The 25,589-nt window shown below is 38.4% G+C and overlaps 3 protein-coding genes across 3 annotated transcripts in view; 1 reads left to right on the top strand and 2 right to left on the bottom strand.

Moving 5' to 3' along the window:
• Window positions 1-16,682, bottom strand: part of LRRC45 (leucine rich repeat containing 45) — a 33,061-nt gene extending 16,379 nt beyond the window's left edge. The window contains exon 1 of the mRNA XM_051995327.1: window positions 16,394-16,682. The gene's annotated coding sequence lies outside the window, so the exon portion shown is untranslated. The remainder of the gene's footprint in view (window positions 1-16,393) is intronic.
• On the top strand, window positions 6-18,518 carry CENPX (centromere protein X). Its single transcript, XM_051995335.1, has 5 exons — window positions 6-129; window positions 15,956-16,007; window positions 16,730-16,783; window positions 17,308-17,396; window positions 17,629-18,518. Exons 1-5 carry the CDS (start codon window positions 100-102, stop codon window positions 17,641-17,643), a joined length of 240 nt encoding a protein of 79 aa, XP_051851295.1. The 5' UTR covers window positions 6-99; the 3' UTR covers window positions 17,644-18,518.
• Window positions 18,519-22,064: 3,546 nt separating this feature from the next.
• The window catches only part of ASPSCR1 (ASPSCR1 tether for SLC2A4, UBX domain containing), a 155,233-nt gene continuing 151,708 nt past the window's right edge, over window positions 22,065-25,589 (bottom strand). Inside the window, exons 13-16 of the mRNA XM_051995329.1 lie at window positions 23,086-23,137; window positions 22,585-22,654; window positions 22,266-22,438; window positions 22,065-22,180 (exon numbers count right to left, since the gene is read on the bottom strand). Coding sequence (XP_051851289.1) covers window positions 22,167-22,180; window positions 22,266-22,438; window positions 22,585-22,654; window positions 23,086-23,137 — 309 coding nt within the window. The 3' untranslated portion in view covers window positions 22,065-22,166. The remainder of the gene's footprint in view (window positions 22,181-22,265; window positions 22,439-22,584; window positions 22,655-23,085; window positions 23,138-25,589) is intronic.

Raw genomic sequence — 25,589 nt, forward strand, 5'->3', positions numbered from 1 at the left:
TCCGCTGTGCCTCTTGCTTCTTACCGCCACTCTTTCTCATTGGCTAGTACAATTCCTGGGGCGGGATCCCTGAGCTCTAAACTGACTTCGGCTGCCGAGATGGAGGAAGACGGCCCTAGCTTTAGGAAGGTAAAGACTTCTCTGCGTTTTGGTAGTCAAGTGTTCCCCAGAGACTGTGGAGCAAAAATGGGACGGGGTCGCCTGGAGCTAGGAAGGGGACAGGAGGGGGACTTATTTGGAAATAAGAATGGAGTTGCTTTCTTCTGGAAAAAAATAACGATCTCCAAAGATCTGATCCTGGCACCTTCCACCCCACTGTAGACGGCCCTGATTACTACAGTCCTGTCACCTGCAGATCAAATGCAAAATCCTCCAGCTTTGAAACTCTTTCCTAAGCCTTCTGACCCCTGACTCCTCTCTACGAGCTCTCTGCCCAGCCTGCTCGCTGGTCCTCGCCCCTGACACGCCATTTCCCGACTCGGAGTCATTTCCATTGTCTGTTCCTCAAGCCCGGAATGCTCTCCCTCCTCATCTCAGTACCCTGGCTTCCCTGGCTTCTTTCAAGTCCTGGCTAAATCTCAACTTCTAAGGGAGTCTAGCCCTGTCCTACTTATTTTTAGCGACTTCCTTCTGTTGGTTATCCTGTTTAGAATCGGTTTGTACAAAAAAACAGAATTAGTCAAAACAGAAACTTGGTTACCTGGGTGGATTCAAGAAAAAATGTACAGGCTAAGTGTTCCTTCTGTAGTCTCAGTAAACCTAAACCTACCTATTTTAGTGATTTTATGAACTGTTTATGTTAGCGATTTTCATAAGCTAGTCTGTGACCCAGGGTTAGGATCCAGCTTGTCTTCTACACCATCACTAGGAATTTGTCTGAGGCTAGATTTGAACTCCTTAAATTCAGGGCTTGACTCCAGGCAGATCCTGAACACTGAGCCACCTAGCTTAATACATGGTTAATGCTTAATACATGGTTATTTACTGATTGGGCTTGAGAAAAGACATGTGTGGCATTAGTGAATAGAATGCTAAATGGAATCAGGAACAACGAAATCACATCCTGTCTTTGACTATAATAGTTTGAGGCCAAGTCATTTAGTCTCTCTGATACATAATTTCCTCATCTGAAAAATTAAGATAAAACTTATAGTTATGAAATTCAAATGAGATCGTGTGTGTCTGTATGAGAGAGAGCAAATGTAAAGTGCTTTGTAAGCTTTAAAATGACATTTTGTAAAGTGCCTAAAACCCAGATTCCACCACTAAGCATATATTCAAAGGAGATTTAAAAAGAAAGGATTTATATGCCCCATAATATTTTTGTAGTAGCAAAGAACTGAAACAGACTAGATAGATATCTATCAGTTGGAGACTAGCTAAACAAATTGAGGTACATGAATATAATGGAATATTACTAATTTTTTAAAAGAAACAATGAATTTGCATAGAATCAAACACCTCTAAAGAAAATGAAAATTGCAGAAAATGCACTTATCTGAACTGATACACAAAGTAAAATAAGCAGAACTTAAATAAATATATATACACTTTTATAAATTTATGTGTAAATATACACAACAATGTAAAAATAAAACAACAGTGACCACAAAACAATTGAATATTGGGAAATAGCAAAGCACACATGACTTCAAAGAAGATATATGAGAATTTATAGTACCAGATAGGCAATGAAGGAGGTGAAGGAAAACCCCAAATATTTTAGGACTATTGGGAAAGGAGTAACTGGGATCTCTAAACAATAAATAAGGACCATATGTTGATTTAACCCAACTTTATCTGTGTTCTTTTGTATTTTTATTTTGTTAAGCTTTTCCCAATTACATTTTAATCTGGTGTTAGCCACATTCAGAAATGATACAGACTAATACTGACTCTTCCGTTTCCTCATTTCTCAATCCCTTACAGCACTATTTCAGACCCCACCACTCAGTCATAATTGCTAAGTAATTTTCATTTATGTCTAAACTGCCAAATGAATAGGCTTTCTTCTCTGATATCTTTGACTACCACGACAATATTCATTCCTAGTTATCTTTCTATCTATTACCATTCCCCAGTCTCTTTTACCTGGATCATCATCTATCCTCTCTTTCTCAGGTCTCTTTCATGAGTCCTCTTTTTTTCATCCTCATTTTTACAGCTTTCACTAAGGCTCATAAATTAAGCTATTATCTCTTTACATATGCTTCCCAAATCTATTATATCTACCCCTAAACTTGAGTCTGCACGCCAATCGCAATCTGCCTGTTACATATAGCTTCTCTGAATGCCTTATAAGCATATCAAACCCTGTAAGTCAACAGAATTCCTTATCTCCCTCTTATTTTCCCCCTTTTTGTTGTTCATCATTATAGTGTTCCAGATTCACAACTTCAGAGTCATCTTAGACTCTCCTTTTCCGTCTCCCCCACTGCCAACGAATTAGGTAGCAAGTTTTATTAATTGTATCATTTCAACATCTATTTGATGTCTCCATAGACATATAGAACATTGTTCTCTGGATTTTCCTTCTTTTTCGCTGGCTAAACTTTATTTTCTTCTATTGGTTAATCATCCATTTTATGGATGCCTAAGCATGAAGGTATTTTTCTCCCTGTCTCAGGCTTCTTTGGGCCTTGTTTCTTCTCTCTCAACACTGTCTCTGAGTGATCTCATTTGTTCCTATGACTCCTAAAATTTCATGTATACCCATCTTTTATCTCTCTCAAATTTAAGACTTGTGCCTGATACCTACAAACTGATGTACCATAGGGATTTCAAACTCAATATGTCCAAAATGGAATTCATTCTTTTCTCCTTCTCAAAACAATCCCTTTTTCTTGGGGCATGGAGATGAATGGGTGAGTTAGAGAGGCTACATTAGTGTGATACAGTGGAAAGACCACTGGCTCCAGAGTCAGAAAATCTGGGTTCAAATCCTACCTCTGACACTACCAATGTAACTTTGGACAAACCAATTAACTTGCCTGGACCTCAGTTTCCTCATCTGTTTGTTTAATCTACAAGGTTTCCAAACTCCAAATCTTATTATCTAGTTTTCCAGGTTCCTACCCAAATTGAATGACATCTCTTTTTTTATGTTAAAGTATATATTAAATACAATTTATGTATATATATCCATATAGTTATTTTGTTGTACAAGAAGAATCAGACTTTGAAATAACGTACAATTAACCTGTGAAGGAAATCAAAACTGCAAGCAGACAAAAACAGAGGGATTGGAAATGCTATGTAGTGGTTCACACTCATTTCCCAGAGTTCTTTTGCTGGGTGTAGCTGGTTCTATTCAATATTGAACAAATGGAACTGATTTGGTTCATCTCATTGTTGAAGAGAGTCATATACATCAGAATTGATCATCATATGGTTTTGTTGTTGTGTATAATGATCTCCTGGTCCTCCTCTTTTCACTCAGCATCAGTTCATATAAGTCTCTCCAGGCCTTTCTGAAATCATCTTGTTGGTCATTTTTTTCAGAACAATAATATTTCATAACATTCATATACCACAATTTACCCAACCATTCTCCAATTGATGGGCATCCATTCATTTTCCATTCTAGCTACCACAAAAAGGGCTGCCACAAACATTTTTGCACATACAGGTCCCTTTCCCTTTTTTAAGATTTCTTTGGGATAGAAGCCCAGTAGTAACACTGCTGGATGAAAGGATATGCACAGTTTGATAACTTTTTGAGCATAGTCCAGATTGCTCTCCAGAATGGTTGGATCTGTTCACAGTTCCAACTAAGTTAGTGTCCCAGTTTTCCCACATCCCCTCCAACATTAACCATTATCTTTTCCTGTCATCCTAGCCAATCTGAGAGATGTGTAATGGTATTTCAGAGTTGCCTTAATTTGCATTCCTCTGATCAATAGTGATTTAGAGCACCTTTTTATATGACTAGAAATAGTTTCAATTTTTTCATCTGAAAATTGTCTGTTCATATCCTTTGACCATTCATCAATTGGAGAATGGCTTGATTTCTTATAAATTTGAGTCAATTCTCTATATATTTTGGAAATGAGGCCTTTGTCATAACCTTTGACTGTAAAAATGTTTTCCCAATTTGTTGTTTCCCTTCTAATCTTGTCTGCATTAATTTTGTTTGTACAAAAGTTTTTCAATTTGTTATAATCAAAATTTTCTATTTTGTGATCCATAACGATCTCTACTTCTTCTTTGGTCACAAATTCCTTCCTCCTCCACAGGTCTAAGAGGTAAACTATTCTATGTTCTTCTAATTTATATATAATCTCATTCTTTATGCTTAGATCATGAACCCATTTTGACCTTATCTTGGTTTATGGTGTTAAGTATGGGTCAATGCCTAATTTCTGCCATACTAATTTGTAGTTTTTCTCAAACAGTGAATTCTTATCCCAAAAGCTGGGGTCTTTGGGTTTGTCAAACACTAGATTATTAAAGTTATTGACTATTTTGTCCTTTGAACCTAACCTATTCCACTGATCAACTAGTCTATTTCTTAAGCCAATACCAAATGGTTTTGGTAACCACTGCTTTATAATATAGTTTTAGACCTGGTACATCTAGGCCACCTTCATTTGACTTTTTTTTTTCATTAGTTCCCTTGAAAGTCTTGACCTTTTGTTCTTCCACATGAATTTTGTTATTTTTTCTAGAAAATTGATTGGGATAGCACTAAATAATAAGTTTAGTTTAGGTAGTATTGTCATCTTTATTATATTTGCTCGACCTATCTAAGAGCTCTTGATATTTTTCCAATTGTTTAGCTCTGACTTTATTTGTGTGGAAAGTGTTTTGTAGTTTTGCTCATATAGTTCCTGATTTTCCCTTGGTAGGTAGATTCCCAAATATTTTACACTAGCAGCAATTACTTTAAATGGAATTTCTCTTTGTAACTCTGTTAGATTTTGTTAGTGATATATAAAAATGCTGATGACTTATGTGGGTTTATTTGTATCCTGCATCTTTGCTAAGTGTAGATTATTTCTAATAGCTTTTTAGTAGAATCCCTGGGGTTCTCTAAGTATACCATCATATCATCTGCAAAGAGTGATCATTTGGTTTCCTCATTACCTATTCTAATTCCTTTAATCTCTTTCTCAACTCTTATTGCCGAAGCTAGCATTTCTAATACAATATTGAATAGTAATGATGATTGTGGGCAATCTTGTTTCACTCCTGATCTTATTGGGAATGGTTCCAGTTTATCCCCATTACATAGGATGCTTACTGATGGTTTTAAATAGATGCTACTGATTATTTTAAGGAAAAGTTCATTTATTCCTATACTCTCAAATGTTTTTATAGGAATGGATGTTGGATTTTATCAAATGCTTTTTATGCATCTATTGAGATGATCATATGATTTTTGTTAATTTGGATATTGATATATTGAATCACATCTCTTGCAGTTTGTCTTCTATATAACTACTGTACTGAGGCTTTTATCTCATTATAGTGTCAAAATAAATCTCAAGAACAACTTTGATCATAACATACCTCCGTTCTTTACCTTTTGTTTCTAGGATAAAATATAGACTTCTCAGATGGTAAATTTTTTTAAGTGAAAATAGTTTTTAATCTGCACTCAGAGTTCATCAGTTTTTTTTGTTTTGGGGGTTTGTTTGTTTGTTTGTTTTTTTGGAAAGTGGGTAGCAGTTTTCATTTTGGGTCCTTTGGAATTGTCTTGGATCATTATCTAGATCAGAGTTGCTGCATCTTTCATAGTTGATCATAGTTATTCTATGTATATGTATATCACTATGTATTCTGTTCTTCTGATTCTGTTCACTTAGCATCAGTTCACATAAATCTTTCCAGGCTTTTCTGAAATCAGCCTGCTCATCATTTCTTACAAAACAGTAGTTTTCCATTACATTTAAATAGCAGAACTTATTCAGCTATTTCGTAGTTGATGGGCGTCCACTCAGTTTCCAGGTCCTTACCACCACAAAAACTGCTCATTATTTCTTAACACCATAGTATTCCATCACAATAATTATTACAATTTGTTCAGCCATTCTCCAATTGATGGATATCTCCTCACTTTCCAGTTTTTTGCCACCATACATATAAAAAAAGCTGCTATAACTATATTTGTAATTTAAGTCCTTTTCCATTTTCTTTGATCTCTTTGGATTACAGACCTAGTATAGTATGCATAGTTTTTAGCCATTTGGATTTTGTTCCAAATTGTTCTCCATAATGTTTAGACCAGTTCATAACTCTACAAACAGGGTATTAGTATCTCTCTTTTCTCCATATCACCATATGCCATTTTCCTTTTTTCTAGTAAATGTCAAGCATCTGAGGTGGGATTTGACTTCAGGAGCCACCTGGCAGTCCCTGTATATTCTTTTTTGAACACTTCAATCATTTGAAATTAAAGTTCCTTCCCTTTCTTCTTCATTTCTTCATTAATGTATTCCTTTTTCTTGTTAACCCAAACCTTATGTTCATTTAAATTCCCTTAATATAGTGAACTTTTGAAGAGACTTGTTTCTCATTCTTTTTGAATGTGAGCACTTTATCATTATATATTTAATTCAGGTTGCACAGTTAAGTTTAACTTTTTGGGCATTTCAGAATTTCTATTAAGCTCTGGTCTTTGCTAGGAAAGGTTCATTTTCTCTGTAGTTTTTCATGGTATATTATCCCTAATTGTAAGCTTTTCCTTTTTAGAATATCATATTCCCAGCATAGATCCTAAATTTGGTTCCATGATAATTGAATTACTTCTGGCTGCTTGAATTATTTTTCCTTTGAATTCAAGATCTTGATTTTGGCCAAGATGTTCCTGGGAGTTTTCATTTTGGGATTTCTTTCAGGGGGTAACTGGTAGATTCTTTCTACATTTACTTTTTTTTTCTATTGTTCTGATAAATTAGGTCAGTTTTCTTTAATAGTTTCTTAAACTAAGCTATCCAGGTTTTTTTACTTGGTAAATTTTTTAGGTAATCTAATGAGTTCCTTGATCTATTTTATAGGTCAAGTGTTGTTATAATAGTGAATAGCTTATATTATTTCATTTCTTCCCCAATCTTTTGACTCTGTTCTAACATTTCTTGTTGCCTCAGGGAGTCATTGAGTTGTTTCATTTTATTTTTCATGAAGTCTTAATTTTGGTTAAATTTCCCACCACTTAGAGTAAGCTATTTATCCTTCTTCCATTTTTTCCCTTTAGAAATCTAATTTTGTTGTATTCTTTTCTTCACTTCATGTCCTTTTTTTTTTTTTTTCCCTAGTCTTTCTAGTCCCTGTGATCAAGTTATTTTTTTCTTCTGAGGCTCTGCTTGTTCTTTTTGTGGAATTATTTTTCTGGATTTATATTTTATCATTTGAGTTTTTCTTAACTTTTTTCCCCTTCATTTTCTTATGTTTGTACATATTTTGACCTGTATTCCAGTGCTTATAAACTTCAGACTAGAGTTTGCATTCCCTGGTGTGTATTGCCTCTATGAGCTTCACTTAACCTATCCATTTGGTTTTATTCTTCACTGTTTCATCTGATAGCCTATTCATATATGTGATAGGGATGAGTAAAAAAGGCAAGGATCTGGACCTCTACACAACCTTTCTTATTGCCATTATTATTGGAAATGTGATATTAATTATATTGTGAACAATCTCCACAGATGACTTGAGTTGTTTGCTCCATTTCTATTTTTCATGCAGTCCTAATTTTGGTGAGATTTCCCACCATTTAGCATAAGCTATTTATCCTATTTCTATTTTTTTTCCTTTTAGAAATCTAATTTTGGCAAAGGCCTGGGAGCCTCGGGTCTTGGTCACTCAATTGCCAGGCTGAGTAACTGTGGGAGCAGCAACCTTCTGCCTGGTATTCCAGGCTCAGACACCTCTTTCTTTCAGAGACACCATGATCCTTTCAGATATCCAGGTTTTCAACCTTGGTGTCATCCTAAATTCTATTCTTCCTCCAAATAGCCAATTAGTTGTCAGTCCTTGTCATTTCTACCTTCACAGTAACTCTTGCATCTGTCCCCTTCTTTCTACTCACCACTTTAAGGACCTCATTACGTCTCACCTAGACTTATAAACACTAGCCTCTTGATTCATCTCTTTGCTTCAAGTTTCTCCCATCACTTTTCTATCCACCACATGGCTGGCAAAATCATTTTTCTAAAATATGGGGTGTTTCTCTGAAGACTCTTCATAATCCAGCCCTTCCTACCTTTCCAGTCTTCTTATACCTTATTCTACATATATAGAATATACTCTTGTCTCTCATTCAAGGCATTTTCTCTGACTATTCTCAATGCCTGAAATAATTTCCTTTTTCCTTTCCTTTTTTATCTTGAATATAGCTTATTTGAACATATCTGTTTGCTTAAACTTTGAATTCCTTAATAGTAATAACTGATTTTTGTTTTTCTTTGTATCCTTACTACTTGGCACAGTGCATAGAACAAAACAGGTACTTAATTAATACTTGTTGAGTGACTAACCATGTCACTGCTTTAATCAGTAAACTCCATTCTGTTATTTCAGAATTTAAATCCATTCAGGGTTTAAAATGAAATAAGCTCAGGTGAATTTTTAAATCCTTTTAAAAAACAATTTTACTAATAGCAAAAGATGAAGAAAATAAAGCTTTTAAAGAACATATAAATGCTACTTTCTTTCTGCTGCAGAATCACTACACGACTCCTAAGGGAGCCGTGACTAAGGTAAAGTTCTAATGCCATTACCCTCTCTTAATATATCTATAATAAAATGTGTTACGAAATAATCTAATATAATTATTAATACAGATCTCTTATATTTCCAGTACAGAAAACCTTTCACCTTTTTAAAGGCTATTTTTAGTCACCTACCACTAAAACCCTCTCCAGTGCAAAATGCTATTCAGGGCTATGGGTTGAAAAATCAGAAAGAATGAAAAGGGTCTAGGATCAAAGGAAAAGTAGGAAGGAGCTGGCAATCCTTATGGTTTTTATGATAGGCATATGTTGAGCTTACACTCCACTAGCATAATCTTGGGGAAATCAAAATGAAGTTTTGGGATAGGGCATTGAAGGGATTGCTAACTTTAACATGCAGATCTTTTGGATAAACAGAGGGAAAAGGGAGTTGATTTTTAAAAATCTGTCATATGTTATTATTGACTTCTAGGCAGGCTCTCTCAGTTCTGCTCTCTGGTGGATGAAAAGCCTAGAGGCATTGCTTGGTTAATGTTGAGAAGAAGAAATAGAAAGAGGCTTAGATGTTGGAACCTAACGGCCTGTCTGTCAACAGTTTTATGAACCAGTTCAACAAAAACCAGGTCCCTCTTCTCTTTCCTTTACTGCTACTACCCCTTGACCTGGTGCCTCTCCTGAGGCCTTGTGAGACTTTTTTTTTCTCCTTCCTTTATATTTTTCCTGAGCTCTCTTAGTCTTTGTTTTTTCTTTTTCAATTAACAAGCACATATTTTCTTTACCTCCCTGCCTCCCCATTGGGAAAAAACAAAAGAAAACCCTCTTAGGCATAAATAAAACAAATCCTGTAGGTTCTTATTAAAGTTTTTTTAGCCTTTAAATGAGCATTTCTTAATCTGAAGGTCCATAAACTTGTTTTAAAAAATATTTCAACAATTAAATAGTACATAATTAATTTTGGTCTTTTAATTCATACTTAAAACATGTTGAGAAGGGATCTATAGATCGTACCTCATCTCTACCAACACAATATTGTGTTGTGATATATGTGTTTGTGTCTAAAAGAAACCTTTTCCATGCCCTCTTAATGTTAGTGCTTTCCCTCCATTATTTAATTCCAGTTTATTCTATGTATCACTTGTTTGCAGAGATATTTTGTGTGTTGTCTTCTTCTTTAGGGCATGAGTTCCTTGAAAGCAGGAAACTGTTTTTTCCCTTTCTTTGTATCCCTAAGTTTCTGGAGTTTTTTAATTTTTTTTTTTTGTTTTCCCCCCAGTTCAGTTACTTATGAAAATTTTTAGCATTAACTTTTATAAGATTTTCTCCCTCCCCTCCTTCTGAAGTTGACAGGCAGTTTGATATATTTCTACATGTGTTATATCAAACATATTTCCATATTAGTCACAGTTGCAAAAGAAACAAATTAAAAAACACACACAAGAAAGGATAAAATAGAATAAAAAGTTTTATCTGCATTCTGAGTTCATTATTTTTTTAACTGGTTATGGATATTTTATTTCATGAGTCCTTTGTACTTATCTTGAATCATTGTGTTGTGATTTCCACTGTTTAGCACAGAATAGGCTAAAAACCCTGGCACTGACATTGATGTTCATTCAGTCCTCTATTTTAACTTTGTTACCAAGGTATTGCCAAATTAAAAAGTGTCATCTTTCCTCCTAAAGTGCATTTTCCCTGAAATAAGTTTAACAAAACAAATGAATAGGATGATTGTGACTTATAATACATGACATTGGGTAGAGTTTTGAACCTGGAGTAAGGATGACTCGAGTTCAGCTTCAAGACACTTACTTGTCTTGAGCAAGTCTCTTAAACCTTTGTCTCAGTTTCCTCACCTGTGAAATGGAGATAATAGGGATTGTTGTGAGGATCAAATGAGATACTATCTTTAAAATGTTTTGCAAAACTTAAAAAAAGCACTATATGAATACTGTTATAATCTTACTGGGTCATCGCTTACATTTGTTCAATTCTAATTTTTAAGGAATTACTTTTACGTTAGCCTTTTTACTTCCTTTTGCATTTGGCCAGTTGTACTTCTGAAGAAGTTGTTTTGTTCAGTGGATTTTTTTTTTCATTTTACTAAATTTGGTTTTTTTAAAAGTTGTTTTCATCATTATCTGTGCTTTCTTTTCCAAGATGCTGACTTTTTCTTCCAACTTTCATAATTCTCCTGCATGGATTTAACTTCTTTTCCCCATTTTTCTTCTGTCTCTCTTTTAAGATCCTTTTTGAGCTCTTCCAAGAGAACCTTTTTTGTTTGATAGCAGTTCACATCTTTTGAGGCTGCACACATGGGCATTTTGCCATTGCTATCCTCTTTTGGGATTTGTGTTCTTATCTTCTCTGTCACCTATTGTTAGCTATACTTTGGCTAAGAGCCTGCTAGATTCTCCCACTTTGCCTTGCCTCTCTGCACCACACCTGACTGGGCTCTTTTTATCCCTGCCTAATTCAGATAGACTTTTCCAGAAGTCCTATCAAGATATCTTAAGCTGGGAAATTATTACCTTCCCAATGTTGGTGGGTTCTGTCACTCCAAAATTCATTCAGAGGCTTAACCTAGGGTCAATTCTGAGAGAAGCTGGAGAGCGTTCAGGCAATGTCCTGGCTTCTCTGCCATCTTTCACTCTAGTCAAGCACTTGGGTAAAATCTCATTTCCAGAACTAGCCAGCAGGTGGTGCTAAGAACACACTTTTGCGGGGAAGGGGAGGAGAGAGGGGAAAGGAGGGTAGTTCCCATGGTCTTAGTTATCCATCCTACTGATGAAGAAGTAGTATATGTTTCTGCTCATAGTAACTACTACAACTATTCTAGAGGGAATAAAAATCATTTTAGCTACCTCCGACTTATTTAATTGTTTTTTATTTGATGGAATTCCACAAGGGTGCTTCTGGGATGTTAAAATTTATAACTGTTCTTCAATTCATTTAACAAACATTTATTTGAATCTGTTAAGGTGAACTGCAAGGGGAATGAATGGTTGACAATATTTTCAAGTATCATATAGTCTAATGAAGAGAAGAAATGTACACAAGTAGCAGGACAAAAGACATGACTAAAACAAGGTTTATTTGACTAGACAAAAGTGAGTGACTTGAGATAAAGCTTTGGTTAGAGAAATATGATTAGAGCAGTATATTTATCAGACCACTTTAATAATTTCACATCTACGTGAAAAATGTGTACTGATTCTTTCAATTATCTATTTAGAAATACTGTCTTTGGCCTTTGATTTTACGCTTTATTGGGGGTTTTCTATACACCCTTGTCAGCAGGAGATTCAGCAATTTCCCTTTCATATCTGGGCACTTAGAAATGATCCATTATTAATTCCTTTTTGGACAAGATATCTTTGGGTATTTGCCTAATGATATTGTTGGGTCAAAGTTTAGTGATGACTTGGGTATAGTTCCAAATTGCTTTCCATAATGGCTTGACCAATTCCCAGCTCCATCAGCAGTATATTAGTATGTCTGTATTTTTGCAGTCCTTCTAACATTTGTCATTCTCCTTCTTTATCTCTTTAAAAATGCACATCAAGAAAATTTTTAGCATTTATTTTTATAAGATTTTGAGTTTCAGATTTCTCTCCCTTTCCCTTTTATGATGATAGACAGTCTGATATATTTTATACATGTGCAATTATGTAAAACATTTCTATATTAGTTAGTTGTGAAAGAAACTGATCAAAAGAAAAACAAATAAGAATAAAGTGAAAAGAATTATGCTTCAATTTTCATTTACAGTTCTTCATCTTTATCTGGATAGCGTTTTCCTTCAAGCAAGTCCTTTGTACTTGTCTTAGATTACTGTTTTTGAGAAGAGCTGAGTAATTCAGTTGATCATCAGTTTTCCTGATTCTGCTCATTTGCATGGGTTCATACAAGGCTTTCCAGGTTTTTCTAAAATCATCTGTTTATTCAACATTTCTGATTGCAAAATAGTATTCCATGATATTCATAATACCATAGCTTGTTCAGCCACTCCCCAAATGATAGCCTTCCCTCAATTTCCAATATTTTGCCACCACAAAAAAGGGCTGCTATATTTTTGTACATGTAGTTCCATTCCCCATTTTTTATGATCTCTATGGGATACAGACCTAATAGTGGTATTACTGGATCAAAAAGTATGCAGTTTGTGGAAATTAGTATGGCAGAAATTAGACAAGGACCCACACTTAACACCATATACCAAGATAAGATCAAAATGGGTCCATGACCTAGGCATAAAGAACGAGATTACAAATAAATTAGAGGAACATAGGATAGTTTATCTCTCAGACTTGTGGAGGAGAAAGAAATTTGTGACCAAAGATGAACTAGAGACCATTACTGATCACAAAATAGAAAATTTTGATTATATCAAATTAAAAAGCCTTTGTACAAACAGAACGAATGCAAACAAGATTAGTAGGGAAGCAACAAACTGGGAAAACATCTTTACAATTAAAGGTTCTGATAAAGGCCTCATTTCCAAAATATATAGAGAACTGACTCAAATTTATAAAAAATCAAGCCATTCTCCAATTGATAAATGGTCAAAGGATATGAACAATTTTCAGATGATGAAATTGAAACTATTACCACTCACATGAAAGAGTGTTCCAAATCACTATTGATCAGAGAAATGCAAATTAAGACAACTCTGAGATATCACTACACACCTGTCAGATTAGCTAAGATAACAGGAAAAAATAATGATGAATGTTGGAGGGGATGCGGGAAAACGGGGACACTGATGCATTGTTGGTGGAGTTGTGAACGAATCCAACCATTCTGGAGAGCAATCTGGCATTATGCCCAAAAAGTTATCAAACTGTGCATACCCTTTGATCCAGCAGTGTTTCTATTGGGCTTATACCCCAAAGAGATACTAAAAAAGGGAAAGGGACCTGTATGTGCCAAAATGTTTGTAGCAGCCCTGTTTGTAGTGGCCAGAAACTGGAAAATGAATGGATGCCCATCAATTGGAGAATGGCTGGGTAAATTGTGGTATATGAATGTTATGAAATATTATTGCTCTGTAAGGAATGACCAGCAGGATGAATACAGAGAGGCTTGGAGAGACCTACATGGACTGATGCTAAGTGAGATGAGCAGAACCAGGAGATCATTATACACTTCGACAACGATACTATATGAGGATGTATTCTGATGGAAGTGGATTTCTATGACAAAGAGACCTAACTGAGTTTCAATGGATAAATGATGGACAGAAACAGCTACACCCAAAGAAGGAACAGTGGGAAACGAATGTGAACTATTTGCATTTTTGATTTTCTTCCCGAGTTATTTTTACCTTCTAAATCCAATTCTCCCTGTGCAACAGAACTGTTCGGTTCTGCAAATATGTATTGTATCTAGGATATACTGCAACATATTTAACATATATAGGACTGCTTGCCATTTGGGGGGGGGGGGGTTGAAGGGAGAGAGGGGAAAAAACGAAACATAAGCGAGTGCAAGGGATAATGTTGTAAAAAATCACCCTGGCATGGATTCTGTCAATACAAAGTTATTATTAAATAAAATAAAATTTAAATTTAAAAAAAAAAAGTATGCAGTTTGGCTGTCCTTTGGGCAAATTCCAAATTGTTCTCCAGATTGTTATATCAGTTCAAAACTACATCATCAATACATTAGTGTTCCAATTTTCCCACATCCTCTCCAACATTTATTACTTTCCTTTTTTGTCATCAGCCAATCTGATAGGTGTGAAGTGGTATCTCAAAGTTGTTTTAATTTGCATTTCTCTAATTTAAAATGATTTAGAGCATTTCTTCATATGCCTAAAGACAGATTTGGTTTCTTCATCTGCAAACTGCCTATTTATATCTTTTGATTATTTATCAATTGGGGAATGGCTTATGTTCTTATAAATTTGACTCCGTTTTCTACATATTTGAGAAATGAGGCTTTTATCAGAGACATTTGCTGTAAAGATTGTTTGCCAGCTTTCTGATTTCCTTCTAATCTTGGCTGCATTGTTTGTAGAAAAGCTTTTAGTTTAGTAAAACCAAAATTTTTTGCCAATCTGATGGATGAGGATAAAGTTGCTTTAATTTGTATTTCTCTATTAGTGACCTGCATATTTTTTCATATGCTTTTTGATAGACTTCCTGTTCACATCCTTTAATCATTTATCTAATGGGGAATATGTCTTTTGTTCTTGTAGATTTGAATCAGGTCCTTCTATGCAGGATATTCCAAAATTTTAAGCTTTAATTGCTTAGAATTGCACTAAGACTTTTGAGATGCACAGTGTTTTTGGTGAGACCTTTGTCAGAGAAACTTGATTCAAAATTTTTTTCTCTCATTACATTTTCCTTTTAACAATCTTAGTTTTGTTTATGCCGAGTTTTAATTTTATGTAATAAAATGTCCATTTTTAATCTTCTTCTTTATTCTTCTGCTTCATAAACAATTCCTTTATTCATGGATCTCAAGAGTCACAATTGCTTACTTACTTGTTCCTCTTATTTGTTTATTTCATCCATTATAACTAAGTCATATACATTTGGGCCTTTTTAAAAGAGAGATGTCAATTTAAATTTAATTTGTGCCACATTACATTCTACTTTTTGTCAAATTAATTCTTCCTTCTGAATCTCAGGAATTTGGTCTTACTGAACATGATGCTATTATGTTTGCTTCTATGTTAAATATCCCTAAATTTTTTCACTGATTGATCTTTTTTTTAACCAACACCAAATCATCTGGATAATTACTGCTTTGTGGTATAATTTGAAGACTTCTGACTGTTTTCATTATTTCTCATAAGATTTTTGCCCTTTCATTCTTCTAGCTGTACTTGCTTTCTTTCAACTATCTTAAATCAGCTTTAGGCTTCTACATGTGGCAGGTCTTCATTCTACAACTTTTAACACTGCCAAATATGTTCCTACCTTAAGTTCTTCATCTTGCTATTATTCCTATAGGATACCCAAGCTAACAGTAAATTGGTACTTGGACCTGAAGTTGGAGATCTATCACCATTACCATCAAGCTTAGAAAAGGACTTAAGAGACTTGGAGGATAGATAATAATATTTAAGTGCATTTGAGCTTCTCATTGTAGTATTTGGGATTGAGATTGTAGATAGGACCCTTCCTAGCAATGGTTTGGGGGGGCAGGGGGGGGAGGAGAAGGATGGAAGGGGAAGCAGAGAGGGAAGAACAGGAGAGTGGCAGAATCAGATTTTATTTTTGTAGCTGGTGGTTACCATATGTTCCCAACTCTTACTCTTTTCTTTCCCACAGGAGCTGGTAAACAAGTTGCTGTACTTACACTTTAAAGATGACAGATGCAAAGGTAATTTTTTCCCTTTCTTATTTTTTTTTTTAAAACCAAAGCTTTCTTTCCCCCTTTAAATTATTGAAGATGCCCTCCTAACTCCTCCAACAGAACCTTCTCTGATAATTCAGTAACACAATGAGGGTAAAACAAGCTAACATATAAGCCATGTCTGACAACCCAGATTTCTTTTCACACCTAGATACCTTTGCCAAGGAGAGAGGCAGGTTTCACACTCTGAACTCATGGTAGACTACTGCATTGTTTGGAGTTCAGTAAGAACTCAAGATCAAGTGTCTTTTAATATTGTTCTCTTTTGTGCCATTGTAATTATTGTGGAAGCTTTCTCTTGGTTCTGTTTACAGAATTCAATTCATAAAAGTCAAAGATGATTTTCTACTTACAAGTCAGGTTTTAGCATCAGAATCTTCTGAAGTCAGTCAGTGACACTGAGAATCCATTTAGCACGGCACCTGATTCTTCCCCACAGTGGTATTGAGCAAGCATAATGTGCTCAACTCCAACAGGATGCAAAGAGATTAAAAAGGGTTACATATTTGGTGACGAAGAGATGGAAGGACTCATGGCATTGATTATCCAGGCATGAGGCCAGAAAAGACTTAAAGCTGGTGCCAGTCCATGAAGAGATAAAGGCAGATACTAAATCAGTACAGAACATGCTGAATTTCAGGTTTATGGGGATGGGACATGCAAATAATTCTATTCTGTTTTTTTCCCAGTCAGTGGAGATGCTCTGCAGCTCATGGTGGAAATGCTGAAGATCTTTGTCCAAGGTGATTTGATAGTTGACTCATTTTTTAAAATTCTCACTAATCTCTGATTTGTGTTAGAGCCACATTGGATTTCTCCCAGTTCCTTGGAAGGAACTAATCTCTGCATGGAATATGCTTTCTTGCATTTTAATTGACTTTAAATCCTGAGACCCAAAAACTGGATTAATGACAGTTCAAGTCAATCCAACAAGCATTTATTGAGTACATAAGAAATGCTGACAAAATGCCTAGTTGCTGGAAATACAAAGACAAAATGAAAAAGTCTCTTCCCTCCCTTCAAGGAGCATATGCGGTACTTAGAGCAAGCACCTGGCACAGAATTCAAGACAACTTACAAGGAGTAAAATTGGAAAGTGCATCAGCTTTGAGTTTACAGCTCAAAGCAGCAAAGTAATCCTGGGCAAAATAAGTGGGAGGCTCAGTTCTCTCTCATGTTGAGGTTCTTCTAAACCACATCCAAAGTCAGAATTATGTACTTCACCCCATCCAAATTTCACTTTTATTCTTCTATGTTCATGTAACAGAAGCTGCAGCTCGTGCAATAAGACAAGCCCAGGCTGAAGACCAGGAAAAAGTTGACATTGAACAGTTTGAGAAAGTGTTGCCACAGCTGGTAAGGATCCACTGGCCTTACTTCTCAGTGTGGGGCTGGGAGATGTGAAAAGAAATTTCTACAAACAAACAGGGTACACTGAAACCAAAAAAAATTTTTTATAAGTGAACACACTGGCCCAGTTATAAATTTAACCCTAAGTAGGATAGAGCATGGTCATTGTTGATAAATGGTTTAGTAGTCTGGATGTTGATAACTTGAAGATACTGAGCTTTCTCTTCTCTCCATCCAGCTTCTTGATTTTTAGAAACAGCAGCATTGGAGAAGATGGAGATTATCGGATCAAGCTGAGCTACCTGTAAACCTTCTCCAGTCATCTATTTGCTTTTGATCGTTTTAGGACAGGGAATCAACCTTATACCAACATTTTGGCTGTGTCTTATTTCAATAAGAAATTCTAAGTGGCCAGATTCTGTTTACTTCCTGACATGACTGAACCAAATCAAAGAGAAAATTTCTATAGCCACTGCCTGCCCGAGAATTTCTACCCAGTCTATCCTCATCAGGATGAGGGTCCCTTTCTTTCCCTTCTGCCAGGATTGGAAAATAAGTAAGTTTATGTGGTGTCTTCCTTGAAACAGCACATAGTGGGGGGTGAAGGAGGAGGAAAAAAAGATAGTTGGATGAGGTACTGGGATCAAGGAAAGAACTAAGAGGGGGCAAGCCAGGTCCCGCTGGAACAAAGTGAGGTGCTCTAGTTCCAGAAGACTTGGATTTCCTGCCCCAGGGGCTACTCATTTAAAGATCAAGGTGCTAGTGCAGCCATCTATTCTTAGCTCCCTGGAAAACAAAAGCTGTATGTCCGTTGGACTGAGGAGTCACCAAACCCCTGCCTCATCTTCAATGCCAGCCCCATGACTTCAGCAGAGTACCCCCAGCTATGGCCCAAGATGAGCTCCCCAAGACTTCCATTGAGCACCAAGCTCACAGCCAGGTATCTGATCTTTAGTTTATACACAAACAGAGCTTGGTGCTCGCCTTCTCCCAACATTCTTGCTGCCATCTGACATCAAAGTTAGTTTGTAACCTTTTAACCATTTGATATTCCCCTCAGAAGCTGCTTCCCTGAGCTATAAATTTGTTCTCACAAAGCAACATCAATAAATCAAAACTGTCTCCCTCCCTGGCTTAGCCTTTTCACTGCCATTAATCACCCAAAGTCAAGTTGCTTCAAAGCCTTATTCAGTTCCCCATCCCCTTCTCCCCCTTCCCCCCCTGCTTTTTTCTCCATCTTTTTAGGACGAAAGCAAAACTCTTAAAAAGGACAGAATAACAAACAGCATGTGTGTGAATGCCCCAGCTCTCACAAGCCAGCTCTCCGCCGGCAGCTGAGAGAAGCTGTGAAATAGGAAACCTTACACATGTGGGCATGAGCCGCAGCCCAGAGCCTGGCTTGCCTGGAAAACGTTACTCTCACTGCAGCCGCTGCTCCAGAAGCTGCCGCCGTCGGGCAGGATAAAGTAGTGTTTGTGTGGGCTGGCCTCAGGCTCTTGAAAATTATGTGTAGGAGCAGTGGCCCTGGATGTGTGGGGAGGGGTTGGGGGGGAGGTTGATGACATCTTGTGGATGCCACACAGGACTGATGGCAGAAGGGGGGGTGCCACAAAGGGCATTGGACACCCAGGTCCACTTGTCCTGTTAGTATCCTCAGACATGCATTAGGCAACACACTCATGGGAGCAATGAAGGTGGACTCTTTCAGCTTAACTGAGGTGAAATAGTTTCCTAAGCGCATACACATAAACAGCCCTTGATAGGCATCCAGGTACTGTGGTCCCTAAACTCCTCTACAAACGGATTCAAGGAGGGTAAAAGGTTCTCTGGTTTTAGGGACTGGGAAAGTGAAAGGTAATAGGTTCTCATCCCAAGTGGAAGAAAAAGTCTGCAGTCATACCATCACAAATGTGGGCAAGGAAGGAACAGAAGCCATTGAATCCAAACTCTTTTTTTCTACAGTTGAAGACAAGCAGGTCCCAGAGAGACTATGACTTGCCCAAACTTTACAAAGCACCATCCTTGCAACTAGACGGTGATAGGTACCAGACCTATGATTTCACAGGTACAGACTTCCAGTTGGCTGAAAAAGCTTGGGTTCTAGGCAATACTCCCTCTCTAGGGCCATCTAATACCTAATAACCATGGACACCTGACTGCTTTTCTCTGCCTCTTCCTTTAAGAGCCTTTGAACAAATTACTTTGTTCTGTTACCAGCAGAATGAAAAAGTGAATCTTTGATTAGACCAGGGTTCAGTACAGTAATTAAGAGTTCACTAAGAGGTTTGACAAGGTCCTAATTTCCACAGCACCTTCCATAGCAGATGTCTGCCTGTCTTCAGCCTGGGCGATTTTTGTATTGGTGCCATCAAGAAAGGCCAGCAGGCATAAAGCATAAAGATGGTTGCCCAAAAACATGCCTGCCGACTTCTAGCATCCATCCCTTTCTTTGCTCAGGACCTTAGTCTGAAGGAAGCAGCAAAGGAGGACATTTGCCTCTCAAGTTCACATCTGTTGAGCATTTTAAGGTTTACAAAGTACTTTCCACACACAACAGCCTTGTGAAGTGGTCAATGCAAATACCAATACCTATATGAAAATATTTTATGGATGAAAAAAATGAGGCCCAGAAACAGTATTAGAGCTGAACCCAGATCTCCCAAATTCAGTCTGGAGTTCTTTCGAAACTGGCTCTTTGGTTACCATTTCCCCAGCCCCTCTGTGGGGAAGGAAGGAAGTCCTAATGAATGAGACACATTTTAGGAGTCTCCTACCATTCCTTACTTTACATGCCCCAAACATCACTCAAGATAGCTGTTTGCAGCAGCAGAGATAACCACTCACTTCACAGAAGCCACGAGGCTAAAAAGGAGCCCAGAGCCACTTGTAAAGTCTGCAGCACTGCTTCAACAGCCAACTGCCTGAAATCAGGTGGCCAGGGGGAGCACAGCTGCACTCCCACCCAGCCAGAACTTGAAAACAAAGTGAGTCAGTCTGAACCTTTGGTGGGCAGTAAGTTTTTGTTTTCAAAGTGACTTTTCGATTCCTTTTACTCTACACCATTGTTTTTCCAGTGTGGGAGTTATAGCTGATGATGTTCTAGGATTGGTATTGACTATCCAGAAATGGCAGGAAACACAGAGCCTGGCTCTGAATACTCTTCAAAAGAATTTGAGAAAATGGGAGCATTTTACTCCCTCTTGTACAGTACTTGATCCACCCCTTGACCCAACACACCCTATCTCTCCACCTTTCTCTTATTCCTTTCCTTCTCTCAGTAAGGTTTTGTGCTTCAAAGCACTCGGGAGCATGTGGAAGTAATTAGACCTGAAGGGAAATACTGGCTGGTATGGGGAGACAATGACAAGTGCCAGGAACCCTGGGCGCCCCTTTTAGCCACTTTGAAGTTCATTCAGATGGTACAAAGCTCCACTGTGCTTTATTCCTTTGGGAAGAGGTGTGGGTGTGTCTAGCCCAATGAGCAGAAATGGGAGTAGCTACTGGAAATCCCTGCCTGGCCTGGGTACTACTTGCACAGGGCACACCCACAGTTTGGTCTTAGGAGGGTTACAAAGTTCTTAGACACCTACTAGGGAGATCCTGAGGAGTAATAAGATGGCCACTGCTCCATTTCCTTCCTTCTCAGACTCCCTAAGCCTGCCCTGGTCAGCCTTCTTTGTGTCAAACAATGAAAGATAGCCAAACTCCTGGCCCCTCCAATCTAGGCAGATGATCACATGAAAGGTTCTTTTCACTGGAGTTTTGTTCTGTTTAGCAGGGAGGTCATTAATGATATCAATTATGTAAAAGAAAAACCTCTGATGGGCCAGAAGTTGAAGCCCATATTAGCCATGTCATTAAGGACACCTGTGTTTCTTAAATAAGAATAGAACTTCTGCGACAAGAAAGTGACTGCATTCTCAGAAGGGTTTAGCTGATGAATTTATTTTCTTTCCCACCCTACCAGATCAGAATTTTAAGGACTAGGAAAGTGAAAGGGAATGGGCTCTCATACCAAGTGGAAGAAAAAGTCTACAGTCATACCATCACAAATGTGGGCAAGAAAGGAACAGAAGCCAATGAATCCAAACTCTTTTCCTATAGTAGAAGACAAGCAGGTCCCAGAGAGACAGTGACTTGCCCAAAGTTTACAAAGCACCGTCCTTGCAACTAGACAGTGATAGGGACCTGACCTATGATTTCATTGGTACAGGAGACTTCCAGTTGGCTGAAGAAGCTTCCTTTACCACTGCAAGTCATTCTCTGTAATTTAGAGTTTTAGAGTTTCTGAGTGGACTGAAAGGAGAAGTGACTTGCTTAAGGGTGTTATATTCAATATGTGTCAGGACTTGAACCCAGGTATTCCAAGCATCAAGGCTCTCTCTAGCCATATGATCTCTCCCTGAGATATATTGCCCCTATCTTACAGATGAGGAAACTCAAAATCAGAAAGGTTATATAGTATTTGAGCTAGAGATGTGAATAAAGGTTCAAATTTCATTACATATGAAATTGGGAAGTCCTTGTCTTCTGAACCCCTCAGAATGAAATTCTGTTGGACTAAGAAATCCAAATGATAAGAGGCAAGATCAGTGAGACTTTTCTTGTTTACCAGCTATTGCAGTTCACACTTTCATCCCATTCCCCTGGCAGAAAGAAAGGAAGACACTGGGGTTGATTAGGAGGAGCACACCAATTCTTTATTCCCAGCTCAGGTGGGGAGTAGATAGGAGTAGCAGGAGTAGAGGAGGAGTCCCCTCCTTTCATGATGAGCTCTCACCTCTTTCCAGCTGCAGTACAAAGAGGGGAGGAGTTAGTGACCCTTAGCCCCAAGCCATCTTCCCCCCCAAGAGATCCACCTTCCACAAAAAATACCTGCTAGTTTTAGCCACTTGGGCACCTTGCCAAGATTCCTCCTCACAGGCTGAGCAGTTCCTGCAACAGGCTGTGGGGGTTCTATTGCCACTTCAGTGGACTCCTCCTGTTCAGAAAGCTCAGGCTCAAGAGCTGGCAAAAGAGCTGGCGTTGCTGAGGCCCTAGACATACACCTGAGCAGGCAACCAAATAAAAGGAGTGTGGGTAGGTCTTAAGTTCAAGGGTTAAGTTCAACTTAAACAGTGTTTCCCTCCCCCTTAAACAGTACCTGCTTAGTTCCTGAACCCTCATCCCCCTCTCTCCAATTCCCAAGACTTACCTGGCCACCAGCACATCAGCAGAAGATGGAGAGATGGTGTTCTCCAGCAACTGAGGTTCCAAGTAGAAATCTGTGCAAAACCCCGAGTCCCACCCTCAGGTGGACTGAAGGAAGAGTGAGTCCCAGAGCTGTCCCCAGCCTTTAGCTCCGGACAACATTCTCCCATGGCTCCCCTAGTTGTCCTTAAGGACAGTGTGACCAATGTTGATATCCTATTCCCGTGGGGAACACAACCCCAAGGTGGGACATGTTGGAGCCATGGGGTCTGCCTGTCTCCTATGACCTAAATGAAGGGTGCACAGTAGCTCTCAGGTTCTACCAATATGTGCAGAAGCCCCCCTTTTAGGCCCCTTCAAGAAATTTTGTTCCCTCACCCTCCCTTTTTAGGATCTTTGCCAATGATCTTTGAAAAGCTCTGAGGCAAGACAGGGGTGGAAGGATTACAGTTGCTGGAGTTCTGTCTATTAATTAGCTGAGCACAGCCAAAGGGTTCTCACTCACCTACTGGTTCTTCAGACCCAAAGTGAACAAGGGCAGCAGGAAAGAGGTTAGCCTGCAGGAAGGGACAGAGGTATCAGAAAAACCAGGTGAGGTTATGGACTGGGAAAGCAGGAAGCCACAGGGTTCAGAACAGGGAAATAAATGGCCTTGAGGAGGATGGGAGGGAAGAAAAGAACTCTAGCAAAGCCACTGCAACTTTGACAACCCCCTTAGCTGCAGATCTGTGGTATTCCTTAGTGTTTGTCTTCTGTGCTATGGCTGAATCTCATCTACCTCTGCTTACTGCTTCAGCCTCAAACATGCCACTCTTAAATCCTAAAGGAAGAGGGTCTCATGTAGAGGGGTAGGACAAAGGAATCCTACTGTCCATTTCCCCAGTACGTAGTCTTCTGGGTTGTTCCTTTTATGCCAAATGTAATATGGAAAAAAAGGTACTTATAGGGAGTAAGTGTTGGAATTTTTTAATAGCCTCTTCCTTATGCCCAATTACTGAGGTGAGTAATTAATATTCTGAAGGAGATAACTAAGTACAGCATCTCCCAGCTCAAAGTCCTTTAGTTCAAAGCCCAGCCTTTAGCTCTTCATTTCCCCACTGCCGCCACTAAAACTTCCCCGTCAATCATGTTCTGGGCACACACATCAAAGCTGTGTGTGGGAATGGCCCCAAGGGGTCAGAGAAAATTCATGGCAAGGTCTATGAGTGAGTCCAGGAGACAGAGAAACAGAGCTAGGAGCTGTGGGGGGGAGGGGGAAAAAAGAGAGGAGAAAGGGGAAGAACTTTGAAGGGAGGGAGGAGAAGGGCAACTGAATAGGAAAAGGCAACCGAGTGTTGGGAGTGTTGAGATGAACTGCTACTGACAAAGAACAAACTGCAAATGACAGATTCCCATGGATAGCCACCAACCATAAGAGGGGCTATAACTGAAAGAGGAGTTAGCTACTTCCTCAATTCCTCTCCCACTGCCCGATGTTGTTCTCCCCAGAATCCAACTAATTCATCATTGTTCTCCCTTATTCTTCCACTCTCCTCAATGTTTTGACCTCTGACATTTCATTAGTGGATACTTGATTCTTTTGAATGATTTGTAGGAGGGTACAGTATCAGGGTAAGAACTAAAAAAGGAAAAAAATTCCTTCAAATTCATTCCAGTTACTAAGTTTCTAGGTCCCATCCAAGGTATCCCTGGGCCATGGGAATGGATGGCTTCTGAATAAAGTAGGGAAAGCCCCCATTTCCTTGGCCCTTTGCTTTCTTCAATTCCTGTGGATTCCTGTGGAATCCTGATCACATTCAAGTTTGGCAATTGGTTTCTAGGGTAATTAATGAATGAATGGTACCTAACACCTAGCCACACACATCAACTTGCATTCTACAAGTAGATAGCTATGCTGTCAATCTTCTGAGATTCTCACTATGGACTAATGCTAATCTCACTTGGACATTGAGCAAATAAGGATACCAATTAGGTTCTGCAATCCTCCTAATCTGCCAAACTAGGCCTGATAAAAGATGATCATGAGATCTGCAAAGAGGATGCAAGAGACTAAGGAAAGGATTACTATCTTGCATCCCTCAGATTTCCTCTTTGCACCTCTGAGAGTCAGACACCAGGTTTTGAAACACCATCATCTCTGCTAAATGAAGACATGATTTTCTACTCCCAGGCCCACGAGGGAGTACCGTAGTGACAGCACCCAGTACCCAAGGCCAAACATATAGACAAGTCATAAAGAAATGCAACCTCAGTCCTAGCAGCTAGAATCCTAGCCAGCTGTTAACTTGTCTAGGGTCAAAGACCTCACAACCTGGCACCACCTTAACTTTCCAGCCTTAAATCACAGCATGACTCTTCTCCTATTCTCCACTCTGGCCAAATTACATTATTTGACATACTGTACTATTCTCAGCTCCCTCTGTCCCCTTGCCCATGCTGTTCTCTCTCTGCAGGATTGGAATGACTCAAAGGACACTTCTTCTAGAAAGCTTCCCAGGCAATAACCACCCTTTACATAGTTTTCACATTCCACATAGCATTTGGTTTGAATTTCCTTTAAAATTCTGCATGGTGATTGATGTCTATTATTTGTGTCTATGCCATAGCCCTTCACGAGATAGCTGGCATCTCTAATATTATCTTTTCTATTCTCCCTAGTACTTAACAAACTTTAGTTACTTGCTTGACATTGTTTAAATATGAAGTTTTGCCTGGGATCCAGAAGCACTTGCCTGTGAGGGTAAAGCCTTCTCCAGTTTGCAGCAGAGCTGCCCTTTGGATCCCCAAAGTGAGAGTTTTCCTCTCTGATAAACAAAAGCCTCAATGTTTACAAAACAGAGATATCAGATTCCCAATACCGAAGGAGAGGAGCATTTCCTAGAGCTGAAGAAAGATCCATCTTCTGAGATATCGTGCCTTAACCTTTGTTGTAGCAAAGTTGGCTTCCTTAGCCTGAGAGAAGAGGGACAGGAATGACCAAGGAGGGTATGCTGCTATGGATTCAGTTTA

Source organism: Antechinus flavipes, chromosome 4 (assembly GCF_016432865.1).
Source record: "Antechinus flavipes isolate AdamAnt ecotype Samford, QLD, Australia chromosome 4, AdamAnt_v2, whole genome shotgun sequence".
Classification (NCBI taxonomy): domain Eukaryota; kingdom Metazoa; phylum Chordata; class Mammalia; order Dasyuromorphia; family Dasyuridae; genus Antechinus; species Antechinus flavipes.